The sequence below is a fragment of the Ursus americanus genome, chromosome 23, assembly GCF_024610735.1.
Source record: "Ursus americanus isolate L20-20 chromosome 23, mUrsAme1.1.p, whole genome shotgun sequence".
Classification (NCBI taxonomy): Eukaryota; Metazoa; Chordata; class Mammalia; order Carnivora; family Ursidae; genus Ursus; species Ursus americanus.
In genome coordinates this window covers 29,998,611-30,018,385 of record NC_142149.1, presented here as the reverse complement: position 1 = coordinate 30,018,385, position 19,775 = coordinate 29,998,611, and the positions used below count along the sequence as shown (strand labels likewise).

The 19,775-nt window shown below is 51.4% G+C and overlaps 1 protein-coding gene across 1 annotated transcript; it reads left to right on the top strand.

Annotated features, from left to right (window-relative positions):
• The first annotated feature begins 245 nt into the window (after positions 1-245).
• C23H17orf67 (chromosome 23 C17orf67 homolog) lies at positions 246-19,571 on the top strand. The gene is made up of 3 exons (XM_045773540.2): positions 246-386; positions 17,335-17,472; positions 19,156-19,571. The coding sequence occupies exons 1-2, from the start codon at positions 246-248 to the stop codon at positions 17,449-17,451; spliced, it is 258 nt and encodes an 85-aa protein (XP_045629496.2). The 3' UTR covers positions 17,452-17,472; positions 19,156-19,571.
• The last annotated feature ends 204 nt before the right edge of the window (positions 19,572-19,775 follow it).

The following is a 19,775-nucleotide window of genomic DNA, read 5'->3' as shown; positions in this document are numbered from 1 at the left end:
AAAGAAAAACCCCATATTCATTCAACTAGTTCCCACTTTTAAAGAAATGCACCGTTGCTATAGGTAAGTCTGTTCAAGGTGCTGTCGCTCCGGGTTTCCCGTGTTAGAAACAATTCAGAGCTCTTGCCGGAGCCCTCTGGAATGCCGCGTCCTTTGGGACAGGTCCCTGTGAAAGAACTTCTGTGTGTGGCCGAAATTGAACTTGCAAATCCTTGGTCTCGGACTGTGAGCCAGAGCATGCGCTGATGGCGGAGACCCCCTCAGGCCCCTTCCTGACTTTTGCAGGGTCCTCCCCAATTCTGACGGAAAAGCAGGCCAAGCAGCTCCTCAGGTCCCGGCGCCAGGACAGGCCCAGCAAAGCCGGCTTCCCTGATGAGCCCATGCGGGTGAGTGCCGGCCTTGGCGACCTGAAGGGCAGGTGCCGTCCTTTCCAGGCTCCTGCATTCTGAAACCAGGCGGGGGGGCTGGGGCCAGCGCCACTGGCCTGCTCTGTGCACGGTATTTACATGCGTACAGTGGGGCTGACGGGCGGGCTCCCAGAATCTGCCGCGGGCCGCGGGCTGCCACCCTGATTGGGGTGCTAGCGAGCTGTGTCTGGTTGCTGGTGCCAGCTGCATCCTCCCCGCTTCACCCCCGGCGTCGAGCACGCGGGACCGGTGTCCTCAGCCGACGACCGTGCTCGGTGGGGCTGGGCAGACTCCCTGCCCTGCTGCCTGCGGGCTTCTCCCCCCGCCTCGCGCCTCTGATTTTGGTCTGCAGCCTCAGACCTGCCCTGTGGGTTTGTGGCGCCCACCTGCCTTGTCTTTCTGAACCAGGACACCGTGCCTGCCGTCATTTTGTGACCTTGGTGGGAGCTCTCAGACCCTGCTGGCCCCGGCCTGGTTTGTCTCCCTATCCTGTGGCAGGAGCACCTACACTCCTGGGATTTTTACCAGGATTCGTTCATTTAAAAGTCTCTTGTTCAGATGCAGTATTAAAAAGAAAAAAAAAAAAAAAGATGCAGTGTTGCACATTACAGGGGAGCGCTGGCCCAGGGTCAGGCTGCGTGGGGGGGGTGCTCCCCATCTTCCCCCCGCGTAGACTTGGGCGCCTCTCCTCATGTTCCTGTATCTCTGTACTCTCGTCCGTAAAGTGGGGGTAACAACACATATTACTTACATTCCTACAATATTATTATTCTAAATAATAGCATAAAATAACTACTTTGTAAGGATAAAATAAAGGAATTCCTACTAAGACACTTATAATAATGCTCAGCAAACAGTAGCTACTCCTTTGAGTAATAAGTACCAGGCGAGGTGCAGACTGTAGGCAGTAGTTGCCCGGAATTCTGCTCAGAGTTGGTAGCAGACAGAGAACTCAGTGAATGGCTGTTATACAGAGTGGCTTAGAAATGAATCAGGGACTTCAGGCTGTCAAGAGTGGACATGGTCTTTCTTTCTTTACTTTTTTTCTTCCTCCCTCCCTCCCTCCCTCCTTCCTTCCTCCCTCCCTTCCTTCCTTCCTTCCTTCCTTCCTTCCTTCCTTCCTTCCTTCCTTCCCTTCTTTCTTGAAGTCGGGTGTGGCTTGGGCTATCTAGGTGCAGGGTGGACGGGGACTGGGAGGGAACAGGTGCAAGATCAGGAAGGGTTGGAGTACTTTGAACTTTACCTTGTGTTCGGTGGAACACAATGGGAGTTTTCAAATGGGGGAGTGCAGACCGGAGCTTTAGACAGACAGTCGGAGAAGTGGTTAGAAGAGAAGAGGCCCAGGATTGAAGTCTGGGGACGCCAACGCTCAGAGGTGAGCAGAAGAGGAGGAACTCGAAGGGGCTGAGAAGGAATGTGGGGTGATACTGAGGAAACTGAGAGACTGTGGGGAGCAGGATGCCTGGCAGGGTCCCTGGGGGTTCTAACTGGCTCCTTAGCTTTTGGCATGATGTCTGGAGGCGCCGTACCAGAGGTTATCCCTCAGGGGCCCTAGGGGGCTGGGGGAAGCTAAGAAGCTGCTCCCCTCCAGGGCCTAGGAGCCAGGCTCTAACCTGCGGTGGAGTTGGCCACCGGGCATCGTCTCTGCCGGCATCTGCCCTTGGCTCCTCTGAGCTCTGGCTGGCAAACGGCAGGCTTCACAGGGGCTGAAGGCACCTTAGGCATGGGGCAACAGGTGAGTTTGGACTGTGGTAGCAGGTGGGGGTCGAACCATTGCACATCAGCTTCCTGCTTCTGGCGCCCCTCCTGTGTTAGCCTCCACGCCATTCTAGACTTCCGTCCCCAAACACTGCTTGGCGTGGTCCTTCCCAGCCCAGAACTTCCGAGAGCCCCTTCTCTGACCATTTCCCTCCTCCTGGCCTCTGGTCACCACTGGCCTTCACCTGTGACCACCTTCGGCTTGCTTCCAACTTTGCGATTTTATGGAATGTCTGGCTTTTTTGGCTTTGTTCTGTTTTTGATCATCCATTATAGGCCGGTCACCAATGACTTCTCTTGACTGCCTTGAACCTACCTTATCTAGTTTCTGTGTGATTCTCTCTTGCTTCGGGACTCCCCACTGACCCCACCAACCATTTCCCATCCATCCTGTGTCCAGCCCAGCCCTGTATGTCCCTCACCGAGACACTGACCCAGTGTCCAGAACCGTCTGCCACTCAGCCAGATTTGGAAAAGGGCTCACGTGACCTACAGTGGAAATGGGAAATAAAGATACAATAAATTATTTGGTGGCCAGCCCACCTCAGTAGTTCTCATCCAGGGGTGATTTTTCTCCCCCCTCTCCGGGGACATCTGGCAGTGTCTGGAGACATTTTGATTGTCACAACCATGGGGGTGGGCGGAGGGAGGGTTTGCTATTGGCGTCTGATGGGTTAAGGCCAGGAATGCTGCTAGACATCTTTCAAAGCACAGGGCAGCTCCCAGAACAAAGAATGATCTTGCCTGAAATATCCACAGTGCTAAGGGTGAGAAACCCTGGCTACACAATGCTAAGCAACCTCTTTCTCTTTTATTCTGCGTGTCTCTTGCACGATCATTCACTGCTGTATTCTGTTCAACCCACACGCAGAACCAGCTGATTCAACAAGCAATTTCTGGTATCACGTTTTTCTAGGAATGTGTTTCTTAACCTTGGCTGCATCCTGGAACCAACTGGGGAAGTTAAAAATCTGAAGCCAGGGTCCCGCTCCCTGGGGGGTGGCCTGGGGCATTGAGTGGGTGTCACAGCTCTCCAGGTGGTAACATCGTGTAGCCGAAACTGAGAACCACTATGCCAGGCCTTCTGGGAGAGACCTGCCGTGTGTCATACCAGCTCCCGTGGTCCAGTCGTGACCATGAAAGCTAAGAGCACGAAACATTTAGGAAAGAGTTAAAGGTTGAACTGAGTGGTGTGGAGAGTAAATGATCCCAGTTTGGATTCAGTTCAGACAGAAAGCGTGAGAAGGTCACGTGGTACAGGCAGATTGCTCCTTGATGACCCAGATGTGCACTTCATTGTACTTTCCATTGGCTGGGCCTTACCAAGGGCCGGGTACCGGGTTCGGAAAATGAACCAGACATTCTTCCTCTGTTCCGGGCGCTCATGTCCACGGTCTGGACACACGAAGAGTCAGTGTTCCACCTGGATTCCGGTTCTCTATGAGGTTGAGGGGAGAGGGTCTCTAGCTCTAACTGGAAGGAGGGAGGCGGTAGGAAGGCTTCCCAGAGGAGGTGGCCACCCGACTGAGGCTTGGATGAGGAGTTTTCAGGCCAAGCAAGGGGTGGAGGCGAGGTGGGGAAGATTCGTCAGCCCACGGCGATTTTCTTCCGCATTCTGCCTCTAACTAGGCATGGACTCTGGACTTTGGGCTTTGGGCTCAGGCTGAGTCCATTTCCTTTCTCTGGAGCTCAGTTTTCTCTGTCAAGTGCAGAGAATTTGCAGAGAATCTGGCGAAGAGGTCTGTTCCAGGTCTTGTATTTTAGGGCTCTGGATAGAACTTCGGGGGGCGACCCAGGTTTCCTGGTAGCCAGGCTGCAGCTCGAGGAAAAGCCTTGGGCAGCAGGACACGGCCCCAGGCGAGGAGCCAGGCGGGTTTGCTTAGAGGCCCCTGGAGGGTTTCTCTAGAGCACCAGAGGCTCCTCCCCTCCTAGGGCCCTGCTGCCGCGGGGATCCAACGTCCTGCACTTACATTTGACCTCTTCCCCCACCTGGGGTCTCATTGTTGACTTTTCCTTCTTAAGGATTCGCTGAGGGCAAAATACCAGTCACCTGTCATGTGAAAGAAGCCATTTACTCATTTTAGGTGAGCGGCTGACATCACTCACGATGATCCTGGTCCTATGTCACTGTTGCAGTGAGGGTTGGACACGGTGACCCCACGTCTGTCTGGTCATGAGTCGGCCACAAGGTGGGACCTCTGGCCGCAGGCAGGTCAGGGCGGTGGGTGGAACTGCCACACAGGCTTGCAGCCTACAGCACGGCGACCAGGGGGTTAAGTCCCTTTGATCTGTGGGGAACACACTTCCCTGCTCTTGACCTTTTGCCAAGATCACCTGCTACCCTCCTTGTTTCTCTGTGCAAACCATCTGCTAGGGCAAAGGGCGGAGTGGGCACACTGTCCTGTGTGTTCAGTGCACGCATACCATGCATGTTGTGTGTGAGGGTGTGTGTGTGTGTGTATGTGAGGGTGTGTGTGTGTATGTGAGGGTGTGTTGTGTATGTGAGGGTGTGTGTATGTGAGGGTGTGTGTGTATGTGTGTGTGTTGTATATGTGAGGATGTGTGTTGTGTATGTGAGGGTGTGTGTGTATGTGAGGGTGTATGTTGTGTGTGTGAGGGTGTGTGTTGTGTATGTAACGGTGTGTGTATGTGAGGGTGTGTGTGTATGTGTGTGTTGTATATGTGAGGGTGTGTCTGTGTGAGGATGTGTGTTGTGTATGTGAGGGTGTGTGTGTATGTGAGGGTGTATGTTGTGTGTGTGAGGGTGTGTGTTGTGTATGTAACGGTGTGTGTATGTGAGGGTGTGTGTGTATGTGTGTGTTGTATATGTGAGGGTGTGTCTGTGTGAGGGTGTATGTTGTGTATGTGAGGGTGTGTGTGTATGTGAGGATGTATGTTGTGTGTGTGAGGGTGTGTGTTGTGTATGCAAGGGTGTGTGTTGTGTATGTGAGGGTGTGTGTTATGTATGTAACAGTGTGTGTATGTGAGGGTGTGTATGTATGTGAGGGTGTGTGTGTATGTGAGGGTGTGTGTTGTGTATGTAACGGTGTGTGTATGTGAGGGTGTGTGTGTATGTGAGGGTGTGTGTGTGTATGTGAGGATGTATGTTGTGTGTGTGAGGGAGTGTGTTGTGTATGTAACGGTGTGTGTATGTGAGGGTGTGTGTTGTGTATGTGAGGGTGTGTTGTGTATGTGAGGGTGTGTGTTGTGTATGTGAGGGTGTATATTGTGTGTGAGGGTGTGTGTGTGTATGTGAGAGTGTGTGTGTATGTGAGGGTGTGTGTGTGTATGTGAGGATGTATGTTGTGTGTGTGAGGGTGTGTGTTGTGTATGTAACGGTGTGTGTATGTGAGGGTGTGTGTTGTGTATGTAACGGTGTGTGTATGTGAGGGTGTGTGTTGTGTATGTGAGGGTGTATATTGTGTGTGAGGGTGTGTGTTGTGTATGTGAGGGTGTGTGTTGTGTATGTGAGGGTGTATATTGTGTGTGAAGGTGTGTGTTGTGTATGTGAGGGTGTGTGTTGTATATGTGAGGGTGTGTGTTGTGTATGTAACAGTGTGTGTATGTGAGGGTGTGTGTTGTGTATGTGAGGGTGTATATTGTGTGTGAAGGTGTGTGTTGTATATGCGAGGGTGTGTGTTGTGTATGTGAGGGTGTATATTGTGTGTGAGGGTGTGTGTTGTGTATGCGAGGGTGTGTGTTGTATATGTGAGGGTGTGTGTTGTGTATGTAACAGTGTGTGTATGTGAGGGTGTGTTTTGTGTATGTGAGGGTGTGTGTTGTGTATGTGAGGGTGTATATTGTGTGTGAGGGTGTGTGTTGTGTATGTGAGGGTGTGTGTTGTGTATGTGAGGGTGTATATTGTGTGTGAGGGTGTGTGTTGTGTATGCGAGGGTGTGTGTTATATATGTGAGGGTGTGTGTTGTGTATGTAACAGTGTGTGTATGTGAGGGTGTGTGTTGTGTATGTGAGGGTGTATATTGTGTGTGAGGGTGTGTGTTGTGTATGTGAGGGTGTGTGTGTGTATATGTGAGGGTGTGTGTAGGGTTTGTGTATGACTGTGTCTGTCTGTGTACATGTGAGGGTGTGTGCATGTATGTTTTGGAGAAGACCTTGCAGAATAATTTTTCAGAAGGTCTGGATTCCAATTCTCTCTCCTCCACTTTTGACCTTGACTCGAGTCCCTGGAACATATGAAAGGACAGGCGATGGCAACGGAAGGTCCTGTGGGGCCAGGCTGGAAGGCCGCGGCTGTCACAGCAGAGGTGACTTTCGTTCTGCGCTCAGGGGGAGCCACCAGGGGTTTTGGCGGGGGAGCAGGAGGCTGGGGCCGGTGGACAGGAGCCGGAGGCTGGGACATGCCCCTTCAAAGCCGCCGCTCGGCCGCACTACACATGGGTAACGGGAAATGACGCTTTTGGACACGTTATCGCTCCCCTTTGCCATGGGACCCAGGAGACTGACAGGCGGACGGGACAAACGAACAGAGGGAGTGATCTCTGGGGAACGCGTGCACCCTCGGGAGCTGAGCCTTGGGACTCGCGCTCACCCCGAGTGGAAATCCCTGAGATGCCCGGCTGGGTTATTTTACCTCGCTTCTCCTGTCTGAGGGGCTGTGCAAAAGAAAACCGGTTCAGAGAGAGGAGAGGCCAGTGATGGGGGTGAACGAATGGAGCTTTGGGGAAGTATAAGAATTCCAAATGCAAATGGGTCTGACGATTTGCAGCAGCCCCTCTACATGAGTATTTACTAAGCCATGATCTTGACGTGCGGCTTGAATATTGGCGGACGTTGGCTTCCGCGGACTTACCGGCTTTTTCGAGACAGGTTCAGACCGGCTGTGCCCGCACATCCAAGGGGCTGGATTGTTCTGACCGCGTGAATTCTGCTGATTCACTGCAAGGACTGTTCTTTCCTGACCATGTGGCGGGAAGGACACCGGTTCTTGGACAGGTGTGGCCCTGCGTTGCGGGGAGCGCTGGTTTCCGCCCCAGAGGAGTGTAAGCAAGCATCACGCTGGCATCCTTGACAGAGCAGGTAGAACGCCGGGGGTGGGTGGGGACAGAGACCAAGAGGAGACATGGCTCCGGGGAAGAAAACAGGAGGCATGTTGACCGTAGGGAGACAGCTGGGCAGGAAGGGGTGGGGGAATGGGAAGAGGGGTAGAAGAGAGAGAGAAGCAGGTGAGTTGGGGCCTCAGAAAAAAATTCCTCCCCGAGAAATAGCAAATAGTGGACACTTTTATGGACAGCAGCGCCTGGTGTGAAATTTCAGCTGGTTTGTGCTCTGTGCTGTCATTAGCCTTTGCAGCCCCCAGACCTTAGGAGAAGTCTGCTAACACGGCAATGTTGTGTTAGTGGTTCTTTGTGGGGAATGGCAGGTAGTGGGCAGTGTGCTGTGTGGTTGACAAAAGAGGACGGTCATCTCTCAAATCTGGAAGCCACAGTGGTGGCGAAACAGGCCACGAGACTGACTCAGGAGAAATGTGGCCCCCAAATCTTTAAGGATTTGGGGGAGTGCGTTCTGGACCTCATAGGAATGCAACGGGCACTCCCAGAAGGCTGGGGTTCGCTGGTGGAAGGGCGACAGCCCATCTGGATTAGGTGTCAGCCGAATCACTTTGGGGTCAACATTAGGACCCCAAGGACAGTTCACAAAGACACTGTGTTAGAGGAACTCTGGTGTCACAAAGCCTCAAGATCCTCAGGGAGGAAAAAAAAATCTGCCTGGGGAGAAACTGATGCATGGAAAGAAGGACCGGGTTTATGTTTAGAGGGAAGAAAGTGGAAAAAATATTCTTGAGATTTCCCTGAATATTTCCTTAGCCATGATTGTGCATATGTTGATTTTCAGGGTTTGGGTCTAAACTCTTGCTACTCAAAAGGTGGTCCCCAGCCCTGGCTGGTGGGCTTCTTGGAGCCTCAGGCTCCTCCTCGCACCTCCGCCAGGGCCCAGAGGCCCCAGGCATGCTTCGGTCTGAGAAAACGAAGTTCAGTCCTGCAGAACTGACTGCGAGGGGTGCTCTTAGCCTCTGTTTCCGGCGCCCCAGGGCTCGGAGCCAGCCCGTGTTTGTTTTGAATGACACAACTGATCTCTCCGCCTTCTGGGTGTCCTTCTGGGCACTCTGCTCATTTGGATTCCAGTCTTCCGGGACGCCTCGCCCCCCACTTCTCTTCCTGCTTGGCAGTTTCTGCTGTTTCGTCTGCTTTGCAGGATCCTTAGTCCTTGAAATGTCAGAGAGTCCCAGGGCCTGCTTTCCCATCTTGTCCAGTCCTGTGAGTGTAAAGATCATGTCTGTGGTGACGGCTGCGCACTCCCTGTCCCGGGAGCTCCGGACTCTTTTACATGACTGTCCGCTCACCTGGCACCATTTCCCAGACAGTTCAGACGCAACAGCCCCAAGCTGGGTCTGACCCCAGCTCCTGCTCTCACCTTCCACATCGGGGTAAAGGGTGCCATCTCCTTCCAGTTTCGTGCGCCCCAGATCCAGACTCTGACCACTGCTCACCCTCCACTGCCACCATCGGAGACCCTAGAGGAGACCGCCTCCTCCGTTACCCGCCTCCCTGCCTCCTCTCCGGATCCTTCTGTGTCTGTTCTCAATACGGCCCCCAGAGTCAGATGTTAAAAATGTAAAACAGATTTTGTCCCTCCCTGGCTCAAAACCTTCCAATGACTCCCTGCCTTATGCCCAATAGAATCCATAGTCCTACAGCGGCCTACTGGGCCCTAGAGGCCTGTCAACACCGCCCCCCACCCCCACCTCGGCCTCCCCTCTGCACTCTGGCCTCCTCACTGTGCTCCGAATGCATCAGGCTTACCTATCCCTTCCCTGCTGAAGCAAGGCTGTGTGGTTAGCGGGGTTGGGTTTGTTCTGCAGATTGCTTTTTTTTTTTTTTCATTCCACCATATGTCTTGTTCTGGCTCGTTTTTAATTGAAACATAGTCTAAATGTATCATGCTGGGTCTTGAATGTTTGTGTGTCCCCCCCCCAATTCATATGTCGACCTCCTAACCCCCAGTGTGATTAGCCTCCAGAGAGCTCCCCAGTCCTCTCTGCCAAGTGAAGCGACAGCCAGAAGTCCGTGACCCGAAAGGGGGCTCTCACCTGGCCACGCTGGGCCCCTAACCGCGGACTTCCAGCCTCCAAACGGTGAGAAAAAATTGCTGTTTTTTTATAAGCGACCCAGTCTGCTGTGTTTTGTTAGAGTGGCCCAAATGGGCTACGACATATTTCAACTTCACTTACTTAGCCCTTCCCAGAATGATGGACATTTTTAGTTATTTCCAGGGTGTGGGGAAGATCTTTGTCCACGCGTGTTTGGCTGAGTTCAATGGTAACAAACGGAATTGCTGAGACAGAGGGTTTCTGCACTTTGAACTGAACGAAATCCGGCCAAATTACCTGATCAACGGCACCAACCCCACCACCTCGAGCAGCATAGAATCCCCGGGTCCCTGCACTCTCACCAGGACTTCCAACACGGAAAGAAACAAAGTTTTAAAAGATAACCTCACCTATGTACTCTCCTTTCCATACATATGTATGGAGACACGTTGCTAAACGATAGTGACACTATTCTCTCGGTGATGAGATTTGGGGCAAATTTTTTACTTTCCTCTTTATACCCTTTTTGGTATTCCTCAGTAGATTCATTTCCTCTGGCTGCCACAGCAAGTGCCCCCCGTGGGGTGACTTCTGACAGCAGACATTGATTCCTCCTCTCATTGGTCCTCTAGTCTAGATGTAGAGACCAGAAGTTCAAAATAAAATGGTGGCAGGCTTGGTCCTTCTGGGGGGCTCTGAGGGAGAACCTGTTCTGGTTTTCTCTCCCAGCTTCTGATGGTTGCTGTAGTCTTTGGTGTGTTTTGGCGGGTCTCTGTGTCCATCACCACACGGCCTCATGTGCTCTGCATCCCTGCTCCCAAATTGCACTCATTTCATGAGGACGCCGGTCGCTGGATTGAGGGCCCACCTTAATCCAGTATGATCTCATTTTAGCTTAGTTAAGACCCTATTTCCTAAGAAATAGCTTAGTTAAGACTTTATTTGCAAAGAAATTCACATGTGCACGTTCCGGGTGAACATAAATTTTGGGAGGAATCCATTCAATCCAGTACACTCAGTTTTCTAGTTTTAAGACACGTATGTATACATCTTCCAAAAACAACACAGGAGAGTGGTAAGAGGCGGCCACAGGTGGCTGGGTCTGAAGCCCAGATTGCAGGGGTCTGTATGCATACCTTGGTGCCATTCATTGGCATTAGAAACCAATGAGGAGAAGCAGGTGCCTGCAGTAATGCTGTTTGAATTCGAAGCTCTCCGATAGCACTTGCCTTCTTCTGCTCTTGTCCACCTGGTTAACTCTTATTCATAGAGATTCACTGTAAATGATGTCTTTTTCGGGAGGCCTCCCTGATGCCCCTAGCCTCCCCACCATGAATTAGAGCATTGCTCTGGCATAACACAAGATAGCTCTTCCTTCCTTCCTTCCTTCCTTCCTTCCTTCCTTCCTTCCTTCCTTCCTTCCTTCCTCCCTCCCTCCCTCCCTCCCTCCCTCTCTCTCCCTCCTTTCCTCTCTTTCTTTCTTTCTTTCTTTCAAGATTTTTATTTATTTATTTGACAGAGAGAGAGAGTGCACAAGCAGGGACAGGTGCAGAGGGTGAAGGAGAAGCAGACTCCCTGCTGAGCGAGAGCCTGATGGGGGGCTCGATTCCTGGACCTTGGGATCACAACTCAAGCCAAAGGCAGACGCTTAACTGACTGAGCCACCCAGGCACCCCAAGATAGCTATTTCTGACTTTTTAAAAAAATGTGTCTCTCCTACCAGACTGTTCTAAACGGCTGGAGCAGATGGACTTTTTGTTGGACTTCTGGGTCCCCAACATCAAGCACAGTATTTGACATTTACTAGACGCTCATTATGTGTATTTCCATTACTTTTTTTTTTTCCCGCTTCTCTGCAGGGGAGAAATTTTGTAGGACATAATTCTACCCTATAACCGGGAGGTTATTTCAAAGAAATCTTTTCTATGGCCTCCCTTAAATTCATTAAATTTCTCCTAATCATCCCAGAATTTAGGGAAGAATTTATCTGCCAATGGCTGGGGTTAGCCATGGAAATTCTTTAGAAAGATGACATCGCAGCTAAAATTATGTCTTTTGTGAATGTGTTTGTAAGTGCTCATGTGCCCTGGGAATATGCTTTCCATTTTGGTCTGTGTTCCTTTAAGGAATGTTCTTGTTGGGCAAATATAAATCATATTAGCTTTATTGTAAGTAGTCTTCCTAAAATATGCTTTCATGTTTAGCCCCTTGACAAATATATGTAGTAACTCTACTACCCTTTTGTTCCCCATGATCTCAAAGGCCAGTTTGGAGTGACCGTGATGTAAATTGCACACATCACCGATCTACCTTCGTTCAGGGCTAAGCCTTCCGGCGTCCCCGTGTAGTTAAGTTCCCAGCCACCTTCCTGCCTAGAGGATTACCTTGCTTGCACTAATGAGCAAAAGAATTAATTCACATGTTGACGGACTTTTAATTTCATGCAAATGTCAGAGGAATGATTTTGCCTTCTTGGAAAAAGTTCCTGCCTTGATAGATTAATTGTCCACTCTATGATTCTCAGCTTAGATCAGGGTCCAGCGGGTATTTAATTTCATTATCACACCAATGCCATCACAAAGGACCACTTCCAATTTCCTCTCTAATTACTGAGAGATTATTTACTTAAATCATTACAGCTGGGATGGGACATGGAATGCAGATATTGGTTTTTATTTTGTTTTAATTTTTTCCCCCTTAAAAGAAAGGAATCTAAAAAAAAAAATTAAAACTTATTTTCCATCTATCCCTTCTTTCTCGATCCAGGAACATTTGAGTTTATCATTAATGCTGGGTCATTTCTAACTCAGCCAATGCAATTGTTGAATTTGTGGTTTTCAACAGATTTGCAGTTGGCCTTTTCATCTTTGACTAATGATTGCTTCTAGGCCTTCGTGGCATATCCGTTTTCCTAACATTTTAAATAAATAGGGAAATGTCATGGAAACCAGGGCTCGTTTCTTTTTCTCTCTATGTGTGTGTCTGTTTTGGTTGTTTTTCTTCAACGCTGATTTCAGCTGCTGTTCAGGAGTGTGAAATACATGTTACTCCTTGATGCTTTCACGTACGTCTGGCCTGGGCCATTATAATGAGCAGATTGACACAGAGGTCGAAGAAACTTCCAAGGGGGATTTAGAAGGATTACAGAAGAGGAACAGTCATTTCATCTATTCATTCACTTGTTTGTACCTTTCTCCAGTGATTTTTATTGAAGTCCTACTCTGTGCCAGGCGCTAATCCATATACGAGGTATACCTTGGTCACTGCCATTGAAAAGCGGGTTTGGAGGTTTGGCTGAGTGGGACAGGGATTAAATGAGTAAAGATGCAAATGAGCATGTAATTATAAGAGGCATGCAAACGCGGGGCGCCTGGGTGGCTCAGTCACTTAAATGTCTGCCTTCGGCTCAGGTCATGATTTCAGGGTCCTGGGATCAGTCCCCGAGGTGGTCTCCCTGCTCAGCAGGAGTCTGCTTCTCCCTCTCCCTCTGCCTGCTGCTCTTACTCTCTCTCACGTCTACGCTCTCTCTCAAATGAATAAATAAAATCTTTTTTAAAAAAAAGAGACATACACATGCTGTATACCAGTGGCGACATTGGTTAATCTCCCCACTGATCTCATCCGAAAAGTCTGTAAGTATTGGGAAGCTGTCAGGCTCATGGGAATAAATACAAGTTTTCCAAAATTCTAATTTCCCTTCAAAAGCTTGAGGTTTCTTGTTCAGGAGCTGGTACTGTCCGTTGTTTTCCTTGAAGTGACAGGCTCACTTCATTTATTTTTGAAAAGATGCCTGCGACACATAGCTGTGCTGTCCTTGACGCCAACAATCACTCGAGGACTCTTCTTAGGGAAGACCACTGTACCTGGTCATGCAGCGGAGATGCTGCCTGCAGGCTTCCCATCGGCTCACTTTCCTCTGCTTCACAGGGTGTTCTTCAGTGAAATGGGCATTTTCGAAATGTTGTATATTTATTTATGTATTTGCACTGTGAATGTATGATGGAGAAAGATACAAGGACAGGGGCGCCTGGGTGGCTCAGACAGTGAAGCATCTGCCTTCAGCTCAGGTCATGATCCCAGGTCTGGGGATCGAGCCCCGCATCCGGCTCCCTGCTCAGCGGGGAGCCTGTTTCTTCCTCTCCCTCTGCCGCTTCCCTGCTTGTGCTCTCTCTCTGTGTCAAATGAATAAATAAAATCTTTAAAAAAATACAAGGACAGTGATAGTCGTTGTCACTGCCTTGACTCTGGTTAAGGCACCAGTTTTGTCCACCAAGGCACACAGTGAAAAGGCAAATAATGTCTTAGGATGATTCTGAAATGAATTTTGACCTTGTGGAGCCCCAGGGGGAGCACAGAGCCCACTTTGAGGACCGCTGCTTTTGTCTTTCCTTCCACAAGCATTATTGGCAGCTTCCTGTGGCTCAGTTCCTGGGAGAGAGGCTCCACCCACAAACTCAAGACACACTCAGATCTTTCTTATCTAATAGTAACCCCAAGGAATTGAGCAGAGCTTAAAGGAGAGACTTCTTGCAAAGGCGAGGCAGGATTCAGGGTCGACCAGCAAGAGATGACAAAGGATCTGGGACAAACAGCCTCTGGTCATGAAGGGGAAAGGCAGGCTCCCGGAACAGGAGAGGACAACCCCTGAGGAGCTGTGGCCCTTAGGAGAGGATGCAGCCTGCTGACCCTTTGGGACTCCTCCGGAAGCCTCCCTCTCCCCTCCCGAAACCCCTGCTGGTGCCTCTACGTCAGACCCATCTGGAAGCCCTAGGTCAAGGGAGTCTGGGCTGCACTTCTAAGCCAGCTTCTCATTGCCCAGGGCCAAGCGAAGGAGGAGAGGAATGGATTTAGCCGGGTAGGTGGAGACTAAAGGTGTGGCACAGAATTCGTATTGTTTCATTTAATCCTGATAACCCAGTGGAATAAGTGCCTGAGCCATCCCTGTCTTGCAGGCAGACACAGGGAAGCCGGAGAGGTGAAGTTCTATTGGCAGGGTCTGGATTTAGAGACCCCGACCCGGGCTCGCACCCGGACCTCTACGCCTCTCCACCGTGTACTGTCTGGCACACAGGCGGGCAAGAAGACGGCCATGTGGGCTTCCTTCAGGGAGCTGCTTGCCTGGAACAGTAGAATAAGGAAGGCTGTGTGCTGGAAAGTCTTTGTTCTTTATTTACAAGAACCCACACTGCTTTCTTGTCTCTCCCCCAGTTCTTCTTCTGCCCAAACACTCCCCAGACAGGCCAGGACAGTGTAGGATTCAGCCCAAAACTTACAAACGGGTCCTGCAAGCCGCTGGGGAGTCATCGTCCCACAGTAGGATCCCACAGGAGCCTCTCACCATCCGCTCCCTCCCTGGCTGCCCCAGAGGCTCCCTGCCAGGGACAAGGAGTGCCTTTTGACAAGTCAGATGAAAACAACGACGATAAACAAAACAGATTGAAACTGCGTGGGTCCTGTGGGAAAGGGGAAAAAAAATGCAGGGAACTTGGACACTTTAGAATTCATTCGTTTGCACCATCATTAAAAATGTTTTTTTTTTTCCTTTTAAACTATGTTTAATACAGGATGCAGACTTCCTAGAGGGTTTCAGAGAAACTTAAAAACTTAAAGTTCTAAACCGCATTCCTCTTTTAAAGCTTTACCAAAGCCATAGGAGGGAGTTGGGGATTTAGGATTTTTATGATATTTATACACACCAAAATCATTTAATCTTGTACAGACAGTACTGAATATGATTACTCTCTCCCAAAGTGAGATGCCACGTCTCTGATGATTGGCTTGCTGTCTTGGGTTTATATGGATCTGTTTTATACTTTGCGATGGTTCACATCCCATAATTACCACACCCAGACTTCATTCAGGGCAATGTCAACAGCGTACCTTCAAGTTAAAAATCATTCCCATCTCCACCTACTTTCTTTTAGGGAGACAATACCTGCTGGCTACGGTGACATTATCCAGAGCCGCAGACCAACACCGAGAGCAGAGTGACTTGTCACCTGCTCCCCCTTCCAGGTGGGCGGTGCTGGTGAAGGCCTGAGGGCAGCTGTGACCCCTTTTGGGCAGATTTTGGATAGGTCACTGTCAGGGTGGAGCGGAGATGCTGGGGGCAGGTGTGGCGTGGGGGGGAGTGATGGGGGCACTAATGGAGGGGTGGAGGGGTGAGGAGGCTGTCGTAGCCTGGGTGGGGAGCTCTGAGGACTCGACCTATAGACGGGGCAGTGATGGAGGGGGTGCCTCTGGGACTCTCAGGACCTGACTCTCAGTCCTTCTCCTCGGCCTCATGGCGAGTTTGGGGGTGAGGGAGACGATGACAGTCTATGTTCTGGCTTTGCATTCCCGAGTAGATTGTTTCTGGGGCGGGCGGCCCGCACAGCGAGCTGCTTTCCATCGAGAACACGTCGCTCTATAGGGCGGGCTCCGTTGCCTGGAAAAGGAATCCTATAGTATGTTCTTAGCAACTGGCTCCTTCCACGTAGCAGAATGTTTTCAAGGTTTGTCCACGTTGGAGCATGGGTCAGTCCTTTGTTCCTTTCTATGGCCAAATAATATTCTACCGTATGCATCTGCCACATTGTATCTCTCCATCCATCAGTTGATGGATATTCGAGCTGTTTCCATTTTTTGGCTACGACGACTGATGCTGCCCTGAACATCGGTGCCCATGGTCTGTGTGGGCTCGCGGTTGCGTTTCTCCTGGGCATGTACCTCGGAGCACAACCTCCAGGTCACACGGGCACTCTATGTTTAACATTTCAAGGAATGGCTAGCCTGTTTTTTGCCCCCCCCAGTAACATTTTGTTGCTTTTATTTTATTATTTTTTTAAAACATCATACTTATTTATTTGCAGAGAGAGCCAGAGAGCTCAAGCAGGGAGACAGTAGAGGGAGAAGAAGAAGCAGGCTCCCCGCTGAGCAGGGAGCCCGATGTGGGGTCCAATCCCAGGACCCTGGGATCATGACTTGAGCCGAAGGCAGAAGACGCTTAGCCATCCGAGCCACCCAGGCGCCCCACATTTTGTTGGTTTTAAAGTTTCTTTTGATTGATAATAACTGAGCAACTTCAGCTTTCTTATCGTTATCCCTTGCCTTTTAAAAAGGATGATTTTGGGGCACCTGGGTGGCACAGCGGTTAAGCGTCTGCCTTTGGCTCAGGGCATGATCCCGGCGTTATCGGATCGAGCCCCACATGAGGCTCCTCCGCTATGAGCCTGCTTCTTCCTCTCCCACTCCCCCTGCTTGTGTTCCCTCTCTCGCTGGCTGTCTCTATCTCTGTCAAATAAATAAATAAAATCTTTAAAAATAAATAAATAAAAAAAATAAAAAGGATGATTTTTATCAGAAATGCATGCAGCCATAAATAATATTGTATTTAGCGATTCATGTGTTGAGACGACACAGGGAGCTGGAACTCATTCGTCTTCACCGCGGTGTAATAGTCCACGGTGTGACCCGACCGCAGTCTACGTATCCATCCTGCTTTACGCACCCATACCTCCACGGCTCTTTGGCCCAGTGCTAGTGTTTTGTTACTACAAGGGTTTGGCGGCTGTGAGCATTCTCACACAGCACCTATATACGTTTCTCTGGCTCTCAAAGTGACCCGCCACATCGCCCGGGCTGGGACTGCGTCAGAAACTCTGGGGGTGGGGCCCAGCCATCTGTGGTTTGACAAACCCTCCAGGTGATTCTGAGGCCTGATGACATTTGAGGGCTACTGCTTAGGGTATAATTGGGGAGTGGGATTTCCGGATTGCAGATAACCGATTGTTTTTCAAAGTGGTGGTTCCGCGATACCCGCCATGAACTGTGTGTGTGGGTTCCCACAGGTACACACCCTCTCGGCACTTAGGGTTGTTCATTTTGCCCCTTGCCCGGGTCTGTCTGACTGCGAGTCCCTGCCCAGAGGCGCGGGCATGGCGGGCTCCCCTCTGGTCCTACCTCCCAGCCTCGCTCGGCCTGGCTGCGCCCTGTCTTGGAAGCACAGCCTTGTCATGCCCGATGGCAGCTCAGCTGTCCCTGTGGATAAAGCCTGTCTGCTGTGTGGGTTTGCTTGGACAGGAATACATGCACCATCTGCTTCGCCTGGAGCACCGCGCCGAGGAGCAGTTCCTGGAGCACTGGCTGAACCCTCACTGCAAGCCCCACTGTGACAGGAACGTGGTCCATCCCGTGTGAGGGGCTCCGGACCAGCCTTCGGTATGTTCCTCTCCCACCCAGGCCTTCTGGTTAGGGAGCTGGCGGAGGACAGCCCGTGCATGCGCTCGGAGGCCTTCAAGGCCGTGGCTTAGGGGAGCCAGCTAACCGGCGGGCTGAGGGCTAGGGGGTGGCAAGAGCCATGCAGGGGGGAGAGGCGGCAGCCAGGTCGAGGGGGTGCTGGGGACACACAGGGAGCCTGACCCCTACTGACGCACCAAGAGGTCCCAAAGAGGGGAGGGATGTGACCCTATTTGCTGTCCAGAAAATGTTCACTCTGGAGTACAAAGCTGGAGTAGTGTGGCTTGTGGGGATTCGGGTTTTTACGGGTGGGGTCGGTAACCGCGGCCTTGACCAGTGACATCCATCATCACCATCACCACTGTCACCAGGATCCGCAACTTCGTGCCTGCCTTCCCCTAGTCTTCCGACCCGGGCATGTGCCCGGCCCCTCTAGCTCTGGCTTTGCTCTTTCAGGCCACCGGAGCTGGGCTGTCGCGCTCCCAGGCTCCGCGCACCCTGCCCGCCCCACGCCAGGCGGCTGGCTTCTTCCCTCACTGGCTCCTCCTTTCCAGATGCTATTAGATAAAGTAGCAAATCCCTTCAGAGGGCAAGCCTAGCGGATGTCGGTCCTCCTCCGTCATTTTTAGGAACTAAGCAGGACAGGCTATAATTGGGTCGTTTATCATCTGTGGTCAGGAGAAACCTTACATCTTCTGCTGTTGGTTTCGTGTTGCTGTGAGTCAACAGAGGGACACTCTGTCCAGGGTGGACTCTAGAATTTCCAGAGTGCTCACTCTCACACAAATTCGCCTATTTGACCCTCTTCCCACCTGGTGCCGGTGCCGGTTGAGGGCACGTTTAACACCCCCCGCCCCCCCACCGTGGTGGAGGAGCTAACTGGGTGTGGTTAAGCCACTAAGTCCCGCCAGGCAGTGGTCGGGACGTCCGTCAGTCTTCTGCCCACACCAAAGCCTGCAGGCCGGCGCTGCCCGGTCCTGTGTGTGTGTGTGTGGGGGGGGGGAGTGGCGTCCCTCTGAGGGGCGTTAGCAAACTGAGAGGAGCATCTGCTGGCAGTGGGACAGTAATCCCGCTTTTGAAGGCCGGGGGTTGGACTGACATCCTCCATAAAGGGAGATACTTGGTGCCCCTGTGTGGGCCTGGCGAGAGGGGTGGTTTCTGAGTTGAGGGAGCCCCATGCAGGTGGCACCCTCCAGGGGCTGCGGGGGGGAAAGGCCTCTGCCTCTCGGTGGATGGGCCCTGCTGGTGAGCCTGGGTTGGGGACCGCTGGCTCCTGCAAAACCCAGATCCCACGGAAGCCTCCCAGCAGCAGTTCGCACTCACACGGAAAGGAGGACGCAGCCGCCGGAGGGGTGCACACCAACTTGGAATGTGGATTCAGAGAGCGATCAGATGGTGAAAACCGATCACGGGCAAAAATGCCCAACTTCTCTCTGTTTCCTTATCAGCAGAAGGAGGCTAGTAAGGGCTCCTCCCTCACATGGTCGGTTGGGAGCATTAGAACAGTCAGTGGCTGGAGCACAGGGCTGCCTCGTGCATCCGGGGAAGTGCTGGGAGCTGACCGCTTGGCGGCTCTCCCCTCCCACTCCTCCTCCTTCCCCTCCTCCCCTCCCCTTTTTATCGACAGGATCATCCCATGATCATTCTTTTCTTGTTCTTTTCCAGCAAGCCCTTGGAGAAGCAATGACCTGGCTACTGTCAAAACGGGATGAGGCTCCCTCTTGAATTTGTTTTTCAGCTGTGCGAATGGATGGGTTCAGGCGTGCTGAGCTGCGGGCCTGGCGAAGGCTGCCTTGGGGATTGACGGCAAACATATACATATATACTGCTTCGTTTTACTAACCTGCGTCCCTAGCTTAAAGTATAACCCTCCTCCCCGCGTGGCCTTCCTCCAGGTTTGATGGGGGAGGGGAAGCTCAGCTGGGAAGGGTGTGCGGGCACCTCGGGCTCAGCCTACAGGCAGGCTGGACCCCCAGGACTCTGGGAAGTCTTGCAAGGCCTGCACTGGGGGCTACGGAGCTGTCTGGTCATCTATTTCCCCCTCTCCTTGTCTGCTCTAATAAACGTTGTGTTCAATCTGCTTTCTGTGGTGTCTCCTTTCTTTTCCCTCCAAGAAGAAAAGCTGAGATTTCCCTTCCCGTTTATCTTTGTGCCTCGATCCAGCATCAGAAAGCGTAGGGTTCTTTGACTAAAGAGATGGGTGACAAACACCCAGCAAGTTTTCACAAGGCCATCTTTTTCGGCAAAGAGATGACTTGCCCAAGGCCTGCTCTGGAAATAGAGCC